The sequence below is a fragment of the Schistocerca americana genome, chromosome X (assembly GCF_021461395.2).
Source record: "Schistocerca americana isolate TAMUIC-IGC-003095 chromosome X, iqSchAmer2.1, whole genome shotgun sequence".
Classification (NCBI taxonomy): Eukaryota; Metazoa; Arthropoda; class Insecta; order Orthoptera; family Acrididae; genus Schistocerca; species Schistocerca americana.
Genome location: NC_060130.1, coordinates 799,539,807 through 799,555,856, shown reverse-complemented (window position 1 = coordinate 799,555,856; position 16,050 = coordinate 799,539,807). Strand labels below are relative to the sequence as shown.

Here is a 16,050-nt window from a genome sequence, read left to right as displayed (position 1 = left end):
TACACGGTTGCTAAGTATGGAGCTATTGTAACAGCATACTCTGAAAGGAACCTGACTTGTATACAATCTGGATCAGCTGCCTTGCCTTTATTAACTGATATAAGTGGCTTTGCTAACACCAAGGATATCTAGGTCAAAGTTACTCATCTTGGCAGTTGTTCTACATTTCTTCTTTGGTGAAGGAGTTTTAGGAAACCGTGTTTAGTAATAATGCTTCAGTGGAACCATCATCAATGACATCATCATTTTTATCGCACAGTGAAAGTATTGGTCACATCTTCTGGTGTACCTTACATATCATCACAATATCTTTGGGTTTTCTGCCACATTTTGAGACACAGTTTCGTTGTGGAAACTACTAAAAGCATCTCGCATTGAAGTGTGTGCTAAATTTCAAGCTTCTGTAAAGCCTTGCCAATCTCAGAGATTTTGCATACTTTTAAATTTGGCATGTTCTCCCCCGCCCCTTCTGCAACAGTGTTCTGAGCTGTTTTGTGCGTCACGGAGGATCAGTATCATTACTTATTAATTTATGTGGTATACAGGATGTCCCATTTATCTTGACCACTCTAAATAACTATTTGTCCAGGTGCAAGTTACAAAATGTTTCAAGCAAATGTTCTTTAGCCTTCACGGGGACATCAATCAGCATACTTGCCTTTGTTGTAGCTTTGTTTTTTACAACGATATGAACAGTGGTATGACTTTTTTTAAATGGCACCCTGTATTTTTTATTCAATAATTCATTTCCTCTCCTAAAGACCTATTCAAAAATGTATCACAATGAACCATTCACTGAAACACATTATTAATTACATAACACAACATTGATGCTCCCAGTGCTTAGGGAAGGTACTCGGGGTAATGGAACACATCCACGTGCTGACGTTGACAGAGGACAAATGTATACATCAGTAGAATGCACACCCATCATTCCATCAACCATTGTCAGTTGAAGAGTTGTGTGAGTAGAATGTAAACCAACAAAACGAAGGTAGAAATGCTACTCAGCTATGGGGAATGTAAGTTACCAGAACAGTAATTGCAATAATGTTTTCTTATGTATAGGTACATTTAGTACAGTAGTTTAGTTCCTTTAAATACTGTTGTGTAGAGTAGGCATACAGTAAAGGCTGCCCTTCCTACAAACTGCATCGATTGGCGACTCCATGTTGTCTTGTGCACTACGACCAGATAACAGGTATACTTGAAAAAAGAGACAGCATTGGTCGTATATTTTTTACTATTGCAAAATCGATTTTCTGTCACTGAGTGACCATCTTCAGTGCTATATTGTATAACTTAAATTGGGATGCACTGTTGTCACTAAGCTTACGGCAATCACAGACTGAGCTGATATATGACTGAGCTGATATATGTATGTCTGTGATTGCCGTAAGATTAGTGACAACAGTGCATCCCAATTTAAGTTATACAATATAGCACTGAAGATGGTCACTCAGTGACAGAAAATCGATTTTGCAATAGTAAAAAATATACGACCAATGCTGTCTCTTTTTTCAAGTAAACTGCATCGACATAACATTTCTTTTATTTTTGTTCTTGAAGGTAGGCGAAATGCTATGCAGGCAGTGGAACTGTACAGAGAGCAATGTCCTGACAAGAACCCACCTTCCTGATGGATGTTTTATCATCTTGTTGTTACAACGCTTCAGGAAAAGGGATGTTTCAACCCACGACAATGCAATTGTCGTAGCACTAGCACAGACGAAGCTGCCGAAGTTACTGTTCTCGCTTCTGTTGCTATGAAACCACATGTGAGCACATGACAGCTTGAACACGAGATTGGTATTCCTCAAACCAGTATTCTTACATGTCATCGGTTCCATCCTTACCATGTACACCTACATCAAGAATTCCATGGGAATGATTCCCAGAATCGTGTACAGTTCTGTCAGTGGGCATGGCTGCAAATCCTCGCCAATCCGAACTACTTCTTCAATGTTCTATTTACAGATGAATGACCCTTCTCAAACAAAGACCAGGTAAATACAAGGAACATGCATTATTGGTCCAGTGACAACCCACAATGGCTTAGACAGGTGGAACATCAGTGTCAATGGAGAGTTAACGTCTGACGACTGTCAGCTGTATCTTCTACATCAGCCACATTTGAGGGGAAAATGAAATACTAACAGATATTTTTAATGCATTCCTCCTTCCCAAACTGCCACAACAGAAGACACTAAAATAAGAAATACATTCCAGAGAGGAGATATCAACCAGAGAATGTAATCAGACTAAAATTTTTGAAACAATCACACTTTCTAAAAGAGCTACTCTTGATTAGGACACTAAAAGAAAGGTTCATAACAAAATTAAAATAAACATTACTTGTTAAACTATACTAAATAAGATATCCATAAGGCTGACCTCAATTTTACATACAGTTACAGAGGAATTTGAAATAAAAAAACTAAAAATGCAAATAGCTTAACATCAGGCATTTGTTTTGCACTACTTTTGTCACTTAAGCATCTGGGTTAATGGGAGTACTGTAAATGGAAAAGTTGCCTTTCTGAAGCAATTCACAGATGACAGCAGTTGTATACAGGGAAGTTATATGGTCTAAAAACTGCAGAAAACTGTGAAGATAGAAAAGACTTGCAGTTGACCTCCCCCCTACAGAAACAAGTGTAATTTAGAGTACATAGATCAATAAAATGAACTTATATCATTTGCCTCAATGAGGAACTTGAAACCTTTACCTCAGGACAGGAGCATGTAGAGGAACTATGGCTCAAGTTAAGAACAGTTGAACATTCACTGGATAGATATGTACCCAGCAGGACAGTTCAAAATGGGAAAGATCCCATATGGTACAAAGGCACTGTATGGAAACTTTTAAAGAAATAGACACTATTGCTTAATATGCATAAACAAGTCATACATACATAGAGAGATGCTGAATGAAATGCATTTGGCAAACAAGAGAGCAATGTGTGAAGCCTCCAGTGAGTACCGTAGCAGAATACTGTCAAATCATCTTTCACAAAACCAAAAGAAATTCTGGGCATATGTGAAAGCTGTCAGTGGCACCAAATTTTGTGTCTAATAACTAATAGATGAGACTGGAACTGAAGTTGAGAGTAGCAAAGCAAATGCAGAAATACTTAATCCTGTTTTCAAAAGTTTCTTTGCTCCAACTTAATTTTCGTGCCACTGAAAAGATGTGTGAAACAGATATTAGATTCAGTGGTGTTGAGAAACATCTGAAATCGTTAAAACTGAACAAAGCCCCATGGCCTGATGGAGTTCCTATCAGATTCTATACCCAATTCACAGCTGCATTATCCTCTCTGTTTGTATAATCTATTGTAGAGCCCTCAAACAAAAAACAGCATCCAGCAGGTGGATGAAGGTGCCAATCATATCTGTCTACAAGAAGGGTAGCAAAAGTGATCCACAAAACTCCTGTCCAATACTTTTGACATCCATTTGTTGTACAATCTTCGAATATATTCTGGGCTCAAACATAATGAGGCATCTCGAACAGAACAACCTCCTCCTTGACAATCAGCATGGGGTTCGAAAATTCAGATCTACCCAACTCGCACCTTTCTCACATGACATCCTGAAAGCCATGGGTCAAGGTAGTCAGGTAGCTGCAGCATTTCTCAATTTCCGAAAAGCATTTGACTCACTACCACACCTACGCTTATTATCAAAAATATGATTATATGGGGTATCAGACAAAATTTGTTGCTCAATTGAGGTTATTTTGTTAGGGAGGATGCAGCTTGTTATCTTGGATGGATAGTAACTGGCAGATGTAGAAGTAACTTACAGGTACCCAGGAAAGTGTGTTGGCTCCCTTGCTGTTCACGTTGTTTTATTAATGAACTTGCAGACAATATTAACTGTAATCTCAGATGTTTTTGCAGATGATGCAGTTATCTACAATGAAATACAGTCTGGATGAGGCTGTACAAATATTCAGTCAGACCTTGGTACAATTTCAAAGTGGCGCATTGATTGGCAGCTTGCTTTAAATGTTCAAAAAAAATAAAAATTTGGAGTTCACAAAACAAAAAACACATAGTATCCTATGAATATAATATTACTGAGTCACAGTTGGAATCTGTAAACTCATACAAATACTTGAGTGGAACACTTAGTATGGTCATGAAGTGGAACAATCACATAGGCCCAGTCGTGGGTAAAGCAGGTAGCAGAATTTGCTTTATTGGTAGAATATTAGGGAAATGCAATCAGTCTACAAAGGAGATTGCTTACAAACCATTTGTGCAACCCACCCTAGAATATTGTTCAATTGTGTGGGACCCATACCAAATGGGGCTAGATGGGGACATGAAACGTATACACAAAACAGTAGCACAAATGGTCACAGGTCCGTTTGATCCGCAGGAGGGTTTCATGGATATGTTGAAAGAACTAAACTGGCAGACTCTTGCATATAGATGGAAACTATCCTGAGAAAGTATACTAACCAAGTTTCAAGAACCGGCTGTAAATCATTACTAAGAATATATTACAAACCCCTACATATTGTTCTCATTGGGATAGTGAGGATAAGATTAGAATAACTACAGGCACATTTAAAGAATCATTTTTCTCGTCCTCCATATGTGACAGAAGGAGAAAAAAATGTAGTCACATAATTAACAGTCAGGTACTGAAATCAGTATCTAGGTGTACCATATCTCTAGCTGTGGGAAAAGCAGATGTCAGATTTATCAGCGGAATCCTAATGGTAATTCATGTATGATACAGGACTGTTACAAAGCCCTTGTGAGACCACGTCTGAGTCAATATATAATTATGTATGAAAATCTGTGCAGAGTGAGATATGAACAACAATATCCTCTTCAGAAAAGGGAATTAAAGCACAGAGAGAAGATATAAAAGATCTTCAGTTTGCCAATGACATTTTAGTTCCACCAGAGACAGCTAAAGACTTGGAAGAGCAACTGAAAGGAATGAATAGTGTGCTGTACGAGATCATAAGATGAACATCAATAAAAGTAATGCAATTTAATGGATGTAGTCTAATTAAATAAGACGATCCTGAGGGAACTGGGTTAGAAAATGAGACAGTAAAGTTGTAGAAGAGATCTGCTATTTGGACTGAAAAATAATTGATGATGGGAAAAGTACGGAAGCTATAAATTCGAGACTGATAATGGCAAAATGAATATTTCTGAAATAGAGGAAGTTGTTAATATCTAATATTAGTTAAGTGTCAGGAAGTATTATCTGAAAGTATTTGTCTCGAGTGTAGCCTTGCATGGAAGTGAAATGTGGACAACAGGCAATTCAGACATGAAAAGAATAGACACTTTCAAAATGTGGTGCTATAGAAGAATGTTAAAAGTTAGATGGGTAGAATGAATAACAAATGAGGTGGTACTGAATTGAATTGGGAAAAAAAGAAATTAATGGCACAGCCTGACTGGAAGAAGCCATCAGTTGATATGACACATCCTGAGGCATCAAGGTATTATCAGTTTAGTAATGGAAGGAAATGTGGGGAACATGGCTCGCAGAAGTTAAGAACAGATTGACTCAAATTTTCAGTATTGCTGTGGTTTCCTTCCAAATACTAAAGCTAGCCACTCTCTCAAAGCAAGTGAGTGAACAGCACCACTGTGTGAACATGTATGGTGGATAACTACTGCTTACCAGTGATGCCTATCTATTTCACCTCAACTAACTTTTGACCCATTAAAGATACTTTCAATCATTTTCACCAGAATAAAAGTGACCAGGACCTCATGAAACGAAGGCCAACGTGTTTTCGTAGATTCATTAACCACCAAATTACAGGTATTACCATTGCTTTTCAATTTTAAATGGAACCATAGTATTTTTGCACTGCAAGAGCAGATCTATGTGAGTGAAATTAGGCGATTTAAATCTTTTTTTTTAGGCCTCACAAGAAATTAAAGAGTAAAAATACATTGAACATGCAAACTTTGCGCTGCTGTTGCAGCTATTTGAATGTCGTACCACCAGGAAGTTTATCTACATCTCCATTCTGCAAACCACCATTAAGTGCATGGCAGAGGGTATGGCCAACTGTATCAGTTATTGGAGCTTTTCTCATTCCATTCACAAATGAACATGGGAAGGATGATTGTTTATATGCCTCTGTGCATACTGTAATTAATCTAATCTTGTCCTCACAATCCCTATGGGAGTGATATGTCGGGGGTTGTAGTACAATCCTGGAGTCATCATTTAAAGCTGGTTATTGAAACTTTGCTAGTACACTTTCTCAGGAATATTGCTGTTGAGCTTCAAGAGTCTGTCAGCTCAGTCCTTTCAACATCTTCCTGACACTCTGAAATGAGTTGACTGAACCTGTGATCAGTTGTGCTGCCTTTCTTTGCATCTATTTAAATCTGCTTTCAGTCCCATTTTGTACAGGTCCCACACACTGAGCAACAGTCTAGGATGGGTTACAAAAGTGATTTGGATGCAATCTCCTATGTAGACTGATCACACTTCCCTGGTATTCCACCATTGAACTGCAGTCTGCCACTCACTTTATTTATGACTGAGCCTGAGTCATAAGGTACCAGATTTTTTTCATTTTGCAAAATGCACAATTATACATCTCTGAACATTTAACATAAGTTATCAATCTTTGCACTGCTTTGAAATGTTATTAAGAACTGGTTGAACATTTGTGAACCCTCTCTCAGACAAGTCTGATGTTACTCTTAGTATTGTCTTCAGCACCATCAATATACACTCCTGGAAATGGAAAAAAGAACACATTGACACCGCTGTGTCAGACCCACCATACTTGCTCCGGACACTGCGAGAGGGCTGTACAAGCAATGATCACACGCACGGCACAGCGGACACACCAGGAACCGCGGTGTTGGCCCTCGAATGGCGCTAGCTGCGCAGCATTTGTGCACCGCCACCGTCAGTGTCAGCCAGTTTGCCGTGGCATACGGAGCTCCATCGCAGCCTTAAACACTGGTAGCATGCCGCGACAGCGTGGATGTGAACCGTATGTGCAGTTGACGGACTTTGAGCGAGGGCGTATAGTGGGCATGCGGGAGGCCGGGTGGACGTACCGCCGAATTGCTCGACACGTGGGGTGTGAGGTCTCCACAGTACATTGATGTTGTCGCCAGTGGTCGGCGGAAGGTGCACGTGCCCGTCGACCTGGGACCGGACCGCAGCGACGCACGGATGCACGCCAAGACCGTAGGATCCTACGCAGTGCCGTAGGGGACCGCACCCGCCACTTCCCAGCAAATTAGGGACACTGTTGCTCCTGGGGTATCGGCGAGGACCATTCGCAACCGTCTCCATGAAGCTGGGCTACGGTCCCGCACACCGTTAGGCCGTCTTCCGCTCACGCCCCAACATCGTGCAGCCCGCCTCCAGTGGTGTCGCGACAGGCGTGAATGGAGGGACGAATGGAGACGTGTCGTCTTCAGCGATGAGAGTCGCTTCTGCCTTGGTGCCAATGATGGTCATATGCGTGTTTGGCGCCGTGCAGGTGAGCGCCACAATCAGGACTGCATACGACCGAGGCACACAGGGCCAACACCCGGCATCATGGTGTGGGGAGCGATCTCCTACACTGGCCGTACACCACTGGTGATCGTCGAGGGGACACTGAATAGTGCACGGTACATCCAAACCGTCATCGAACCCATCGTTCTACCATTCCTAGACCGGCAAGGGAACTTGCTGTTCCAACAGGACAATGCACGTCCGCATGTATCCCGTGCCACCCAACGTGCTCTAGAAGGTGTAAGTCAACTACCCTGGCCAGCAAGATCTCTGGATCTGTCCCCCATTGAGCATGTTTGGGACTGGATGAAGCGTCGTCTCACGCGGTCTGCACGTCCAGCACGAACGCTGGTCCAACTGAGGCGCCAGGTGGAAATGGCATGGCAAGCCGTTCCACAGGACTACATCCAGCATCTCTACGATCGTCTCCATGGGAGAATAGCAGCCTGCATTGCTGCGAAAGGTGGATATACACTGTACTAGTGCCGACATTGTGCATGCTCTGTTGCCTGTGTCTATGTGCCTGTGGTTCTGTCTGTGTGATCATGTGATGTATCTGACCCCAGGAATGTGTCAATAAAGTTTCCCCTTCCTGGGACAATGAATTCACGGTGTTCTTATTTCAATTTCCAGGAGTGTATATAAAAAACAGAAAGGATCCCCAACACACTTCCCTGGGACACGCCCAAAGCTGCTTCTACGCCCGTTGATGACTCTCTATCCAAGATAACTTGCTGCATCCTCCCTATCGAAAATCCTCAATCCAATCACAAATTTCGCTTGATACCCCATATGACTTCACTTTTGATAATAAGCATAGGTATGGCATTGAGTCAAAAGGTTTTCAGAAATTTAAAAATCCTGCATCTACATGACTGCCTTGATTCATGGCTTTCAGCATGTCATGTGTAAAGTACAAACTGGGTTTCACATCATCCATGTTTTCCATCTTTGAACATTGTCATTAGTCCATCCTGGATTTGATAATATTCTGCTGTGCTAGTCATTGATGCCATCACACTTTGCTCTCTTGACACCCAAACAGGTTTCATTCAGTATCTGTAGCCCTACACACTGTTTTACACCTATCATGCAATAGTCTCTGTTTCTTTACAGTGACTGTTTACCATGAAGGGTTCATCCTATCATGAACTCTTCTACTGGGTACATATCTATCAAGTGCATGATCAACTATGAGTTTGAACTTAAGCCACAGTTCCTCAGCCTCCTCCTGTCATGGGCTAAAAGTTTCAGGTTTTTCACTGAGATGTGACACACTGCTTCTTTATCTAGTTTATTGAACATACCAATATTTCTACTTGTTTCACATATCCTTTACATGCTTTTGTAATCATTACTGCAACAAATGCCTCCTGGTGACTGATACCAGTTTCAAAGTGCACATTCTCAAATAGATTAGGTCTATTTGCTGCCACCAGGTTCAATATATTTCCATCATACACACTGTTCCGAACCATCTGTTCTAGGTAGTTTTCTGAGAAGGCATTTATTTGTAGAATATCTTATCACACCCATATTAATAAAACTGAAATTACTCCAGTTGACTGTTGGATTGTCAAAAGGCTCCTCCATTGATTACCATATAATTGGTGTACTTACATATTAGCGAACTGAGGTTTTTTGAAAGTTTTTGATTACGTAAGTAGAGGAGTCTGGTTGTTGCTAGAAGTATCCAATTATATTTTTATGCCCTCTCCTGATACTGGTTCTTGCCCACATAATCTTGCATACAACCTCAGTTTCTATCTCAGAAGACTGAATTTCTTAAGTTTCCTTATGGCTCTCTGCATGAAAAGTAGTGTGATCCATGCATGATGTTTGAGCCACTCTCAATTGAGAATGGGGCAAACTTCGAAGTGAGATGCCATTCAAACTGCTAAAACAACAAAATCCTTACATTCCATGCATTTATACTCCATAATTTCTTGCCAGACCTATAAAAGAGTTGTATCACTGAATTTGTCCCATACAGATCTGCTATTCTGGAACAAAACATATTCCACAGTTTCACATTAAAAAAGCTGACGACTGTATCTGGGTGATAAACGAAGTTGTAAAAGTACATTGGTCTTTGTTTTATGAGTAACTCATCATTATGTTTGTAAAGAGAGATTGCCAATTTCTTTAAAGAGCCAAATGTTTTTACAGGTGAAAATTTAGGTGGTTCATCCGGGACTAGTGTAGCAGGGAATACAACCCGTCGGCTTTGGACAATGACGTCACAAGTCGCCAATCGAGAAGCGATTCTTCTTAGTGTTGTAGCTCCCTTCTGTGGCTGATAAGTGTTTTTTGGCTTTAAAAAAAAAAAACTCACGAGATAGAATAAACAGATCTACTTTATTAAGCAATCAGTAAAAAAACGAAACTGAAACATAACAGCAAAAGCGAAAATGGTAAACTGCTCTCTGGCGACTTGTGACGTCATTGTCCAAAGCCGACGGGTTGTATCCCCTGCTACACTAGACCCGTTCATCCTATATACCTAGAAGAATAATAAGCTACATATGAATCACAGGAACACATCTTTAACAGTGACTAATAGAAGGCAAAAGTCAATCATGAGAGATCAGAAACACCAGACACTGAAGAGGATTGCCATACATGAAAGTAAATGTAATGTCACTTAACACTTTGACTGTCATACCTGTAATATTACACTGTGTTCAGTGCGGGAAAGAATGCCATCCCCATAGTTCTATGGGCACAAGGACTGCCATGCCTATAATATTACACATATGGCAGTCCTAACTAAGATGATGAGCCTGCAATATTACGGGCATTCCAACAATGAAGACAACGCAGTATCAAGGGCATGACACAAAGTGTTAAGAAACACCAGAACACAAACATAACACTACATTAGACACACATCCATTACACTCACCTACACTCCACAAACATACATTGGACACATCTCTCACGCATCCGCAAGTAAAGGGGCGAATGTGTACAGAGGAAGAACATCTTTTTCAACAGGTGGCTGAAACTTCCTCTTGGGATATCCCAGCCAATGAAGCCGTATGACATTCACATTTTTTTTTTGTATAATTGCCACCTTGTAAATTTGTTTCTACACTCAAGTTCAACCATGAGCTGCACAAACTGAATGCCCTACACATGGGGATAGCCCTGTGATGCCATTACCAGTAGTATATTGGTTTTATTGATGCTCACCAAGGAAGAATTATGATCAAGACTTATGAAGATACATCACCAAGTCTTTCCAGTGGTCTAAATACTGTTCCAGGGCAACTTTATTCTAAGATGACTGTATCACAAGTAACACAACTACAGATAGGTCTGCTCAGTTGTAGTTTATCACGCATGTGTATAAACTTCGGTGTTTTCTTAGGTCTGACCAAGCATGTATGGAACACTGTAGATGATCTGCGGTAGTATTGTCATTGATGGGCAATGTTTGAGCTGGTTTTGAAGCAGAGAAGTGAAAACAGATTTGCTTACGTTACAATTGCTGGAATATGTACTTCAGGTTATGCATGGCAAATGGCAATAAATACTACTAATAATTGTGACAGTAAATCAAAGGTGTACAATAGGCTACAGAAGACACAACAGCAGAGTAATCCTGTTTGTTCATGATGTGTTTACATTATGTACAGTCATGACAAGTGAAATTCATAAATTTGAATTAATGGTTAGATCATACTTTACACTGATGGTGTTACAAACTCAAAACTCACCATAAATGAATTAAGTTTTGTCCCAATATTTACAGCATCTCAGAGTGGTGGACAGGATAAACAATGATTTAAATCAGTGGGGGACAACCTTATAATTTACTACAGGTGATAAATAATTCTTAGAATTATTAAGTATATAGTAAGCAGGAATCCTCCTCAAGTTTACTGACAGTAGTGATACAATCAAATTATACACCACATGAGATTCTAAAATGAACTGCACTACAAATGGCGGGCTTGTTTGACTCATAGAAGAGTATCACAGAAATGTTGAGGAATCATAACTGGCAGAAATCAAACAAATATATTTAACACTGACTGAAAATCTACTCAGAAAATACAAGAACATTTCATGGTTGATTGGTTTGGAGGATTGAAGGGATCAGACTGCTATGGTCATCGGTCCCAACATTTCATGGCAAGAGCTACGAGTATTATACGGCCACCACATAAGTTCAACTTAGAGTAATAGCAGCTTGGTTGGACGTGTGCAAACATGCAGTCCCATCCTAGTTCATTAATTAATGGAATAGGAACAAATCTTAATGTATGATTCAATAAAAAGCGACCCCCCCCCCCCTTCCCCCCAGGATTTGTAGAGTACAAATCATGGCAAAGGGGCTATCAAGGGAACTATCTAGCATCCATCCAAGGTGAATTGAAGAAATAAAGATAATTCTATGTACACGGCTACATTTATATCTGAAACAGGTTCCATCTCAATGAAAGCCAATTAGGCTCAATCTTACACAAAGAGGATCACAACCACGAACAGCAGCTGGCTGAAACGGCGAGGTGGAGTAGTTATTGACTTTTTTTCTTTTTTTTCACTGCGCAGGGAATGTTTATTACATTACATTTATACAAACCTTCAGCAATTCTCCACACTGTGTAGTCAAAAAATCACCAGCAAGTGGAGTTCGCACAATGCCACGTGACAGAACGAATCCGTCTTGGACTGGAACTGCTGAGGTATGAGTTGCTCCACTGTCAATCACTAACGCAGTCGTGCGTCTGTTTGCGAACGTGGTTAAGGCAGCATTTTTTACTAAAAAAAATGCTGGAACCTTGAACTTTTCAAACATAAGTTCTGTCAATTGTTCGCGTTTCCTTCTTACATTCCACGCCGGTTCCGAAATGAGAATGGGATGGTGTTCGGACCGTGAGTGAAAACATGTGTCATAAGCAAACTCCAACATTTTTTCAAATGAGTCCCAATCGTCAATCATACCATCCTTGAAGAAAGATGCGCTCTCCATACCGCCCCGGGGTATATTAATATCATTGCCAAACAAATATTTTTTCGGTTGTGTTACGTAGGAGCACGACGCTTTTCCAGCTTCCGTCGAACTCAAATGATCTAAAATTCCAACTTGAGACGGCAATTCCATTCTTGGACTATCATCTTGCGAACACCCTATTCGCACTGTATAATGTCCAACATCTATCACCACTGAATAAGAATCTTCTGAAACTTCCATACTACCGCCCCAAATAGAACTACAGCTTCACTACTTTCTACCGGTAGAACTAAGTTTGTAAACAAACAATGCTTCTCTCGCACTCACAAAACGATACACAATACACAAATTCGAGTAATCGATAACACATCAGGGTGTGCTCCTACAGCAAAACTCCACCAAATTATCAAGATATGTGAGTCCGCCCCCGGTAGCTGAGTGGTCAGCGTGACAGACTATCAAGGGCCCGGTTTCGATTCCCGGCTGTGTCGGAGATTGTCTCCGCTCAGGGACTGGGTGTTGTGTTGTCCTAATCATCATCATTTCATACCCCTTGGATGCGCAGGTCGCCGAGGTGGCGTCAAATCGAAAGACCTGCACCAGGCGAACGGTCTACCCGACGGGAGGCCCTAGCCACACGACATTTCATTTCATCAAGATATGTAATGTAACTGTATTAAATCTCTCAGTGAGACTGCTCTCATATACCAACAATAAGACACCCCTCTCAAGTTATCAACAAGATATGTAAAGTAATTGTATTTAATCTCTAAGCGAGACTGCACACACAACCAACTAACTCACTAACTAATTAGCTCTCAAACAATAAGACGATATCAATTATACGTTTTAGAAACAAATGTTGTGAAATTCATCCCCGAATAAAATAGAGATAGTGGTTGATTAAGGTCTATTTAAAAACTCGACGTCAACAAAACGGCCAAATGACCGCGTTTATATGCAGCGGCTAGCCCTTGTTTCACGCAACACGTCCGACCCTGGGAAATCCTATCCGTAGTGCGTCGGGGCGAGCTGCGGCAACATCTACTGTGCGTAGTTTATAACAACTATGGGCTAAATTTCGTTAAATAAGACTGCGGTCCTTGCATTATATTCTGTGATAATTGTACATACACGTCGGAAATGACGGCGTGAGTAAAAATATTGGGTTAATCCGCTATTAAACGAGAGATCAATATACGGAAAGTCTGCGCTTCTATTCAACAAACTGAAAAGCAAATCTAGACAAGATTTTCGAATACTGCAGTACGTCTGTTAACCCGTTTGAAATGCTTTGAGCATTGTTAGAGTCGGTGTTTCTAAAAGCAACACAACCACGACAGAATGTATCAGTGCAGAGGAAAAACTCCCAGTAACCTAACATAGGCTCATTTGGAAGCATGACGACTCAAATCCGAGCCTGACCATCCTGATGTAGGTTTTCCGCGATTTCTCTATCCCGCTCCAGGCAAATGCATGGTCGGTTCCTTTGAGAGGGCACGGTCTATTTCCTTCCCCATCCTTGAAACGATCCGAACTTGTGCTTCAGCTCTAATGACTTCGATGCCACTGGGACGCTAAACCACAATACTCCTTTTTTTAAAAACGTACGCTCGTTTTCCTTTATTCTCTCTATAATTTAAGCAGAAATAATTTTTTAAATAGTTTATGCCAATGTTAAAATTCTTTGCTCTCAAACAACTTACAAAACGTATCACTGCAAATCAAATAGTGAAACAAAAGGTTCTTCGCTGGTTGTCTCGATTTCTTCAGCACACTGTGATACAGCGCTAGATATAGCAGAATCACCACTTCTTCCTTGTTGGTTTTTCACATATTTCATATACGAATCCTTCTTGATTTTCCATCTTTTCTGTACTTCTGCTCCAGAAGGTCGCCAATAAAAGTGTTACAGATTTATGTAATTACTTCCTGCTTATGTAATAGCTGCTATTTAAAATGAAACGATTTTACAGATTTACTAACGAAAGAGTTTTTCTGCTTATAAGTCAAGATTTTCTTTTTATTTATATTTTGCATGACACGTTTCGGGTAATGATTTCAGTTTTCGGTATGCTAAGTGATGTTTTCGATGTGTGAGATGTTGCATTGTTTTGTTCTCTTTACTGTAATGCATAAAAACACATGCAGTTTTTAATTAATGATTGATCTTTGTATAGAGTAAATGGCGAGATCTGGAAAGAGCTTCTACTTACAGTTTTCCTGTTTTACAGTTGTGCAGAAACTCATACAAATTAAATATCTCACACTATTTTCTGTACAAGGTATACAACGAAATTAGCAAAATTACATAAACAAACGGTTGCAAAGACGTTTTTATATGTAGTCAACAGAAGGAACACTATATGTCATCTACAGCCTGTGTAAATAACAAGTATACAAGCTCTCACAGAAACTGAATAAAATACCGACGAAGAATTGTACAGATGAAACAATATATTCCATAAAAAACAGCATGGTCTTAGCTGAAGAACTGTAAGCCAAAAGTCTCCCTAAAGATGCTCAGTTTTTATCGCCAGACATTGTCAGTCTTTACGAAAACGAGAGGTGTAATGAATGCATGCAGACGTGGTACTTTAGGGACTCACGAAAACCAAATAAAATATTATTGTTAATATCATTATTCGTATTAATATTAAATGAATATAAAATTAAAACATATATAGAAATATAAATACAGGTATATGCATAAGATAAATAGGCAACTCAAATGCCAGCCCCCACAGAAATGATCAGATCACAAGGATTTCGTAGAGTCGGTCAGTAGCATAGCTTTAAGAGTGTGTGAAAAATGTTTCACCTCGCCGTCTCTCGTAACACTTGGCTTGCAGCATACTCCTTGGCCATCACAAAAGAGTAGCGCATACTAGTTTTTACAAAACAATGACAACAATGAAAATTTATAGCAAAGTATCACATTTAGGTAGAAAATTTCTCCTTGCTGTTGTGTAGTGTACCAGAGACTGTATAATGCCTATTTTTTCTAAATATTTGACTTTTGTCACACCTTTATTCTACAACAATGTCAAGTATCCAGTAATGTATTGTGATGTAGTAACGAGCAGATGACAGACAACTCAGATGAGCTCTGTTTGCAGGAGGTTAATAACAGATGTTTCGTGAAGTGCTGTGATATTTTCAAACTTGAATTGAACAGTTTAAACTTAAACATTTTTTCGTATTTATCTGTGTACTTCTGTAGAAATATGAAACTTTTATAATTAATTATGAATGTCTAAATTCTACACAAAAAAGAAAGAATCAAGAATTACTAAAAGAAACATATAAATGAGTGAAAATGTATTGTCTCTTCCTAGTGGTAGTGCTAGGTCAATGATTATTGAAGTCTACAGCGCCATAAGTGAGTGCACTTCTGAAGTGAAGAGTGATAACAGCAATTGTGAAAGTGGAAAAGAATATTGTCACAAAATCGCCATAAATATAATTCATATCAATATCGCAAACCATTCAAATTACTTTGCAGTTTATCACTTTGATGTGGATGATGAAACTAAAAAGTTCTTTGTTAGACACAATCCTTGTTA

At 39.7% G+C, this 16,050-nt stretch overlaps 1 protein-coding gene across 2 annotated transcripts in view; it reads right to left on the bottom strand.

Moving 5' to 3' along the window:
- LOC124555644 (actin-like protein 6A) overlaps positions 1-12,912 on the bottom strand; it is a 104,644-nt gene extending 91,732 nt beyond the window's left edge. Inside the window, exon 1 of one of the 2 annotated variants that reach the window (XM_047129626.1) lies at positions 12,113-12,912. In XM_047129626.1, the coding sequence (XP_046985582.1) occupies positions 12,113-12,724 (612 nt within the window). In that variant the 5' untranslated portion in view covers positions 12,725-12,912. The remainder of the gene's footprint in view (positions 1-12,112) is intronic. The other variant, XM_047129627.1, reaches the window with a different exon arrangement.
- Positions 12,913-16,050: the final 3,138 nt, after the last annotated feature.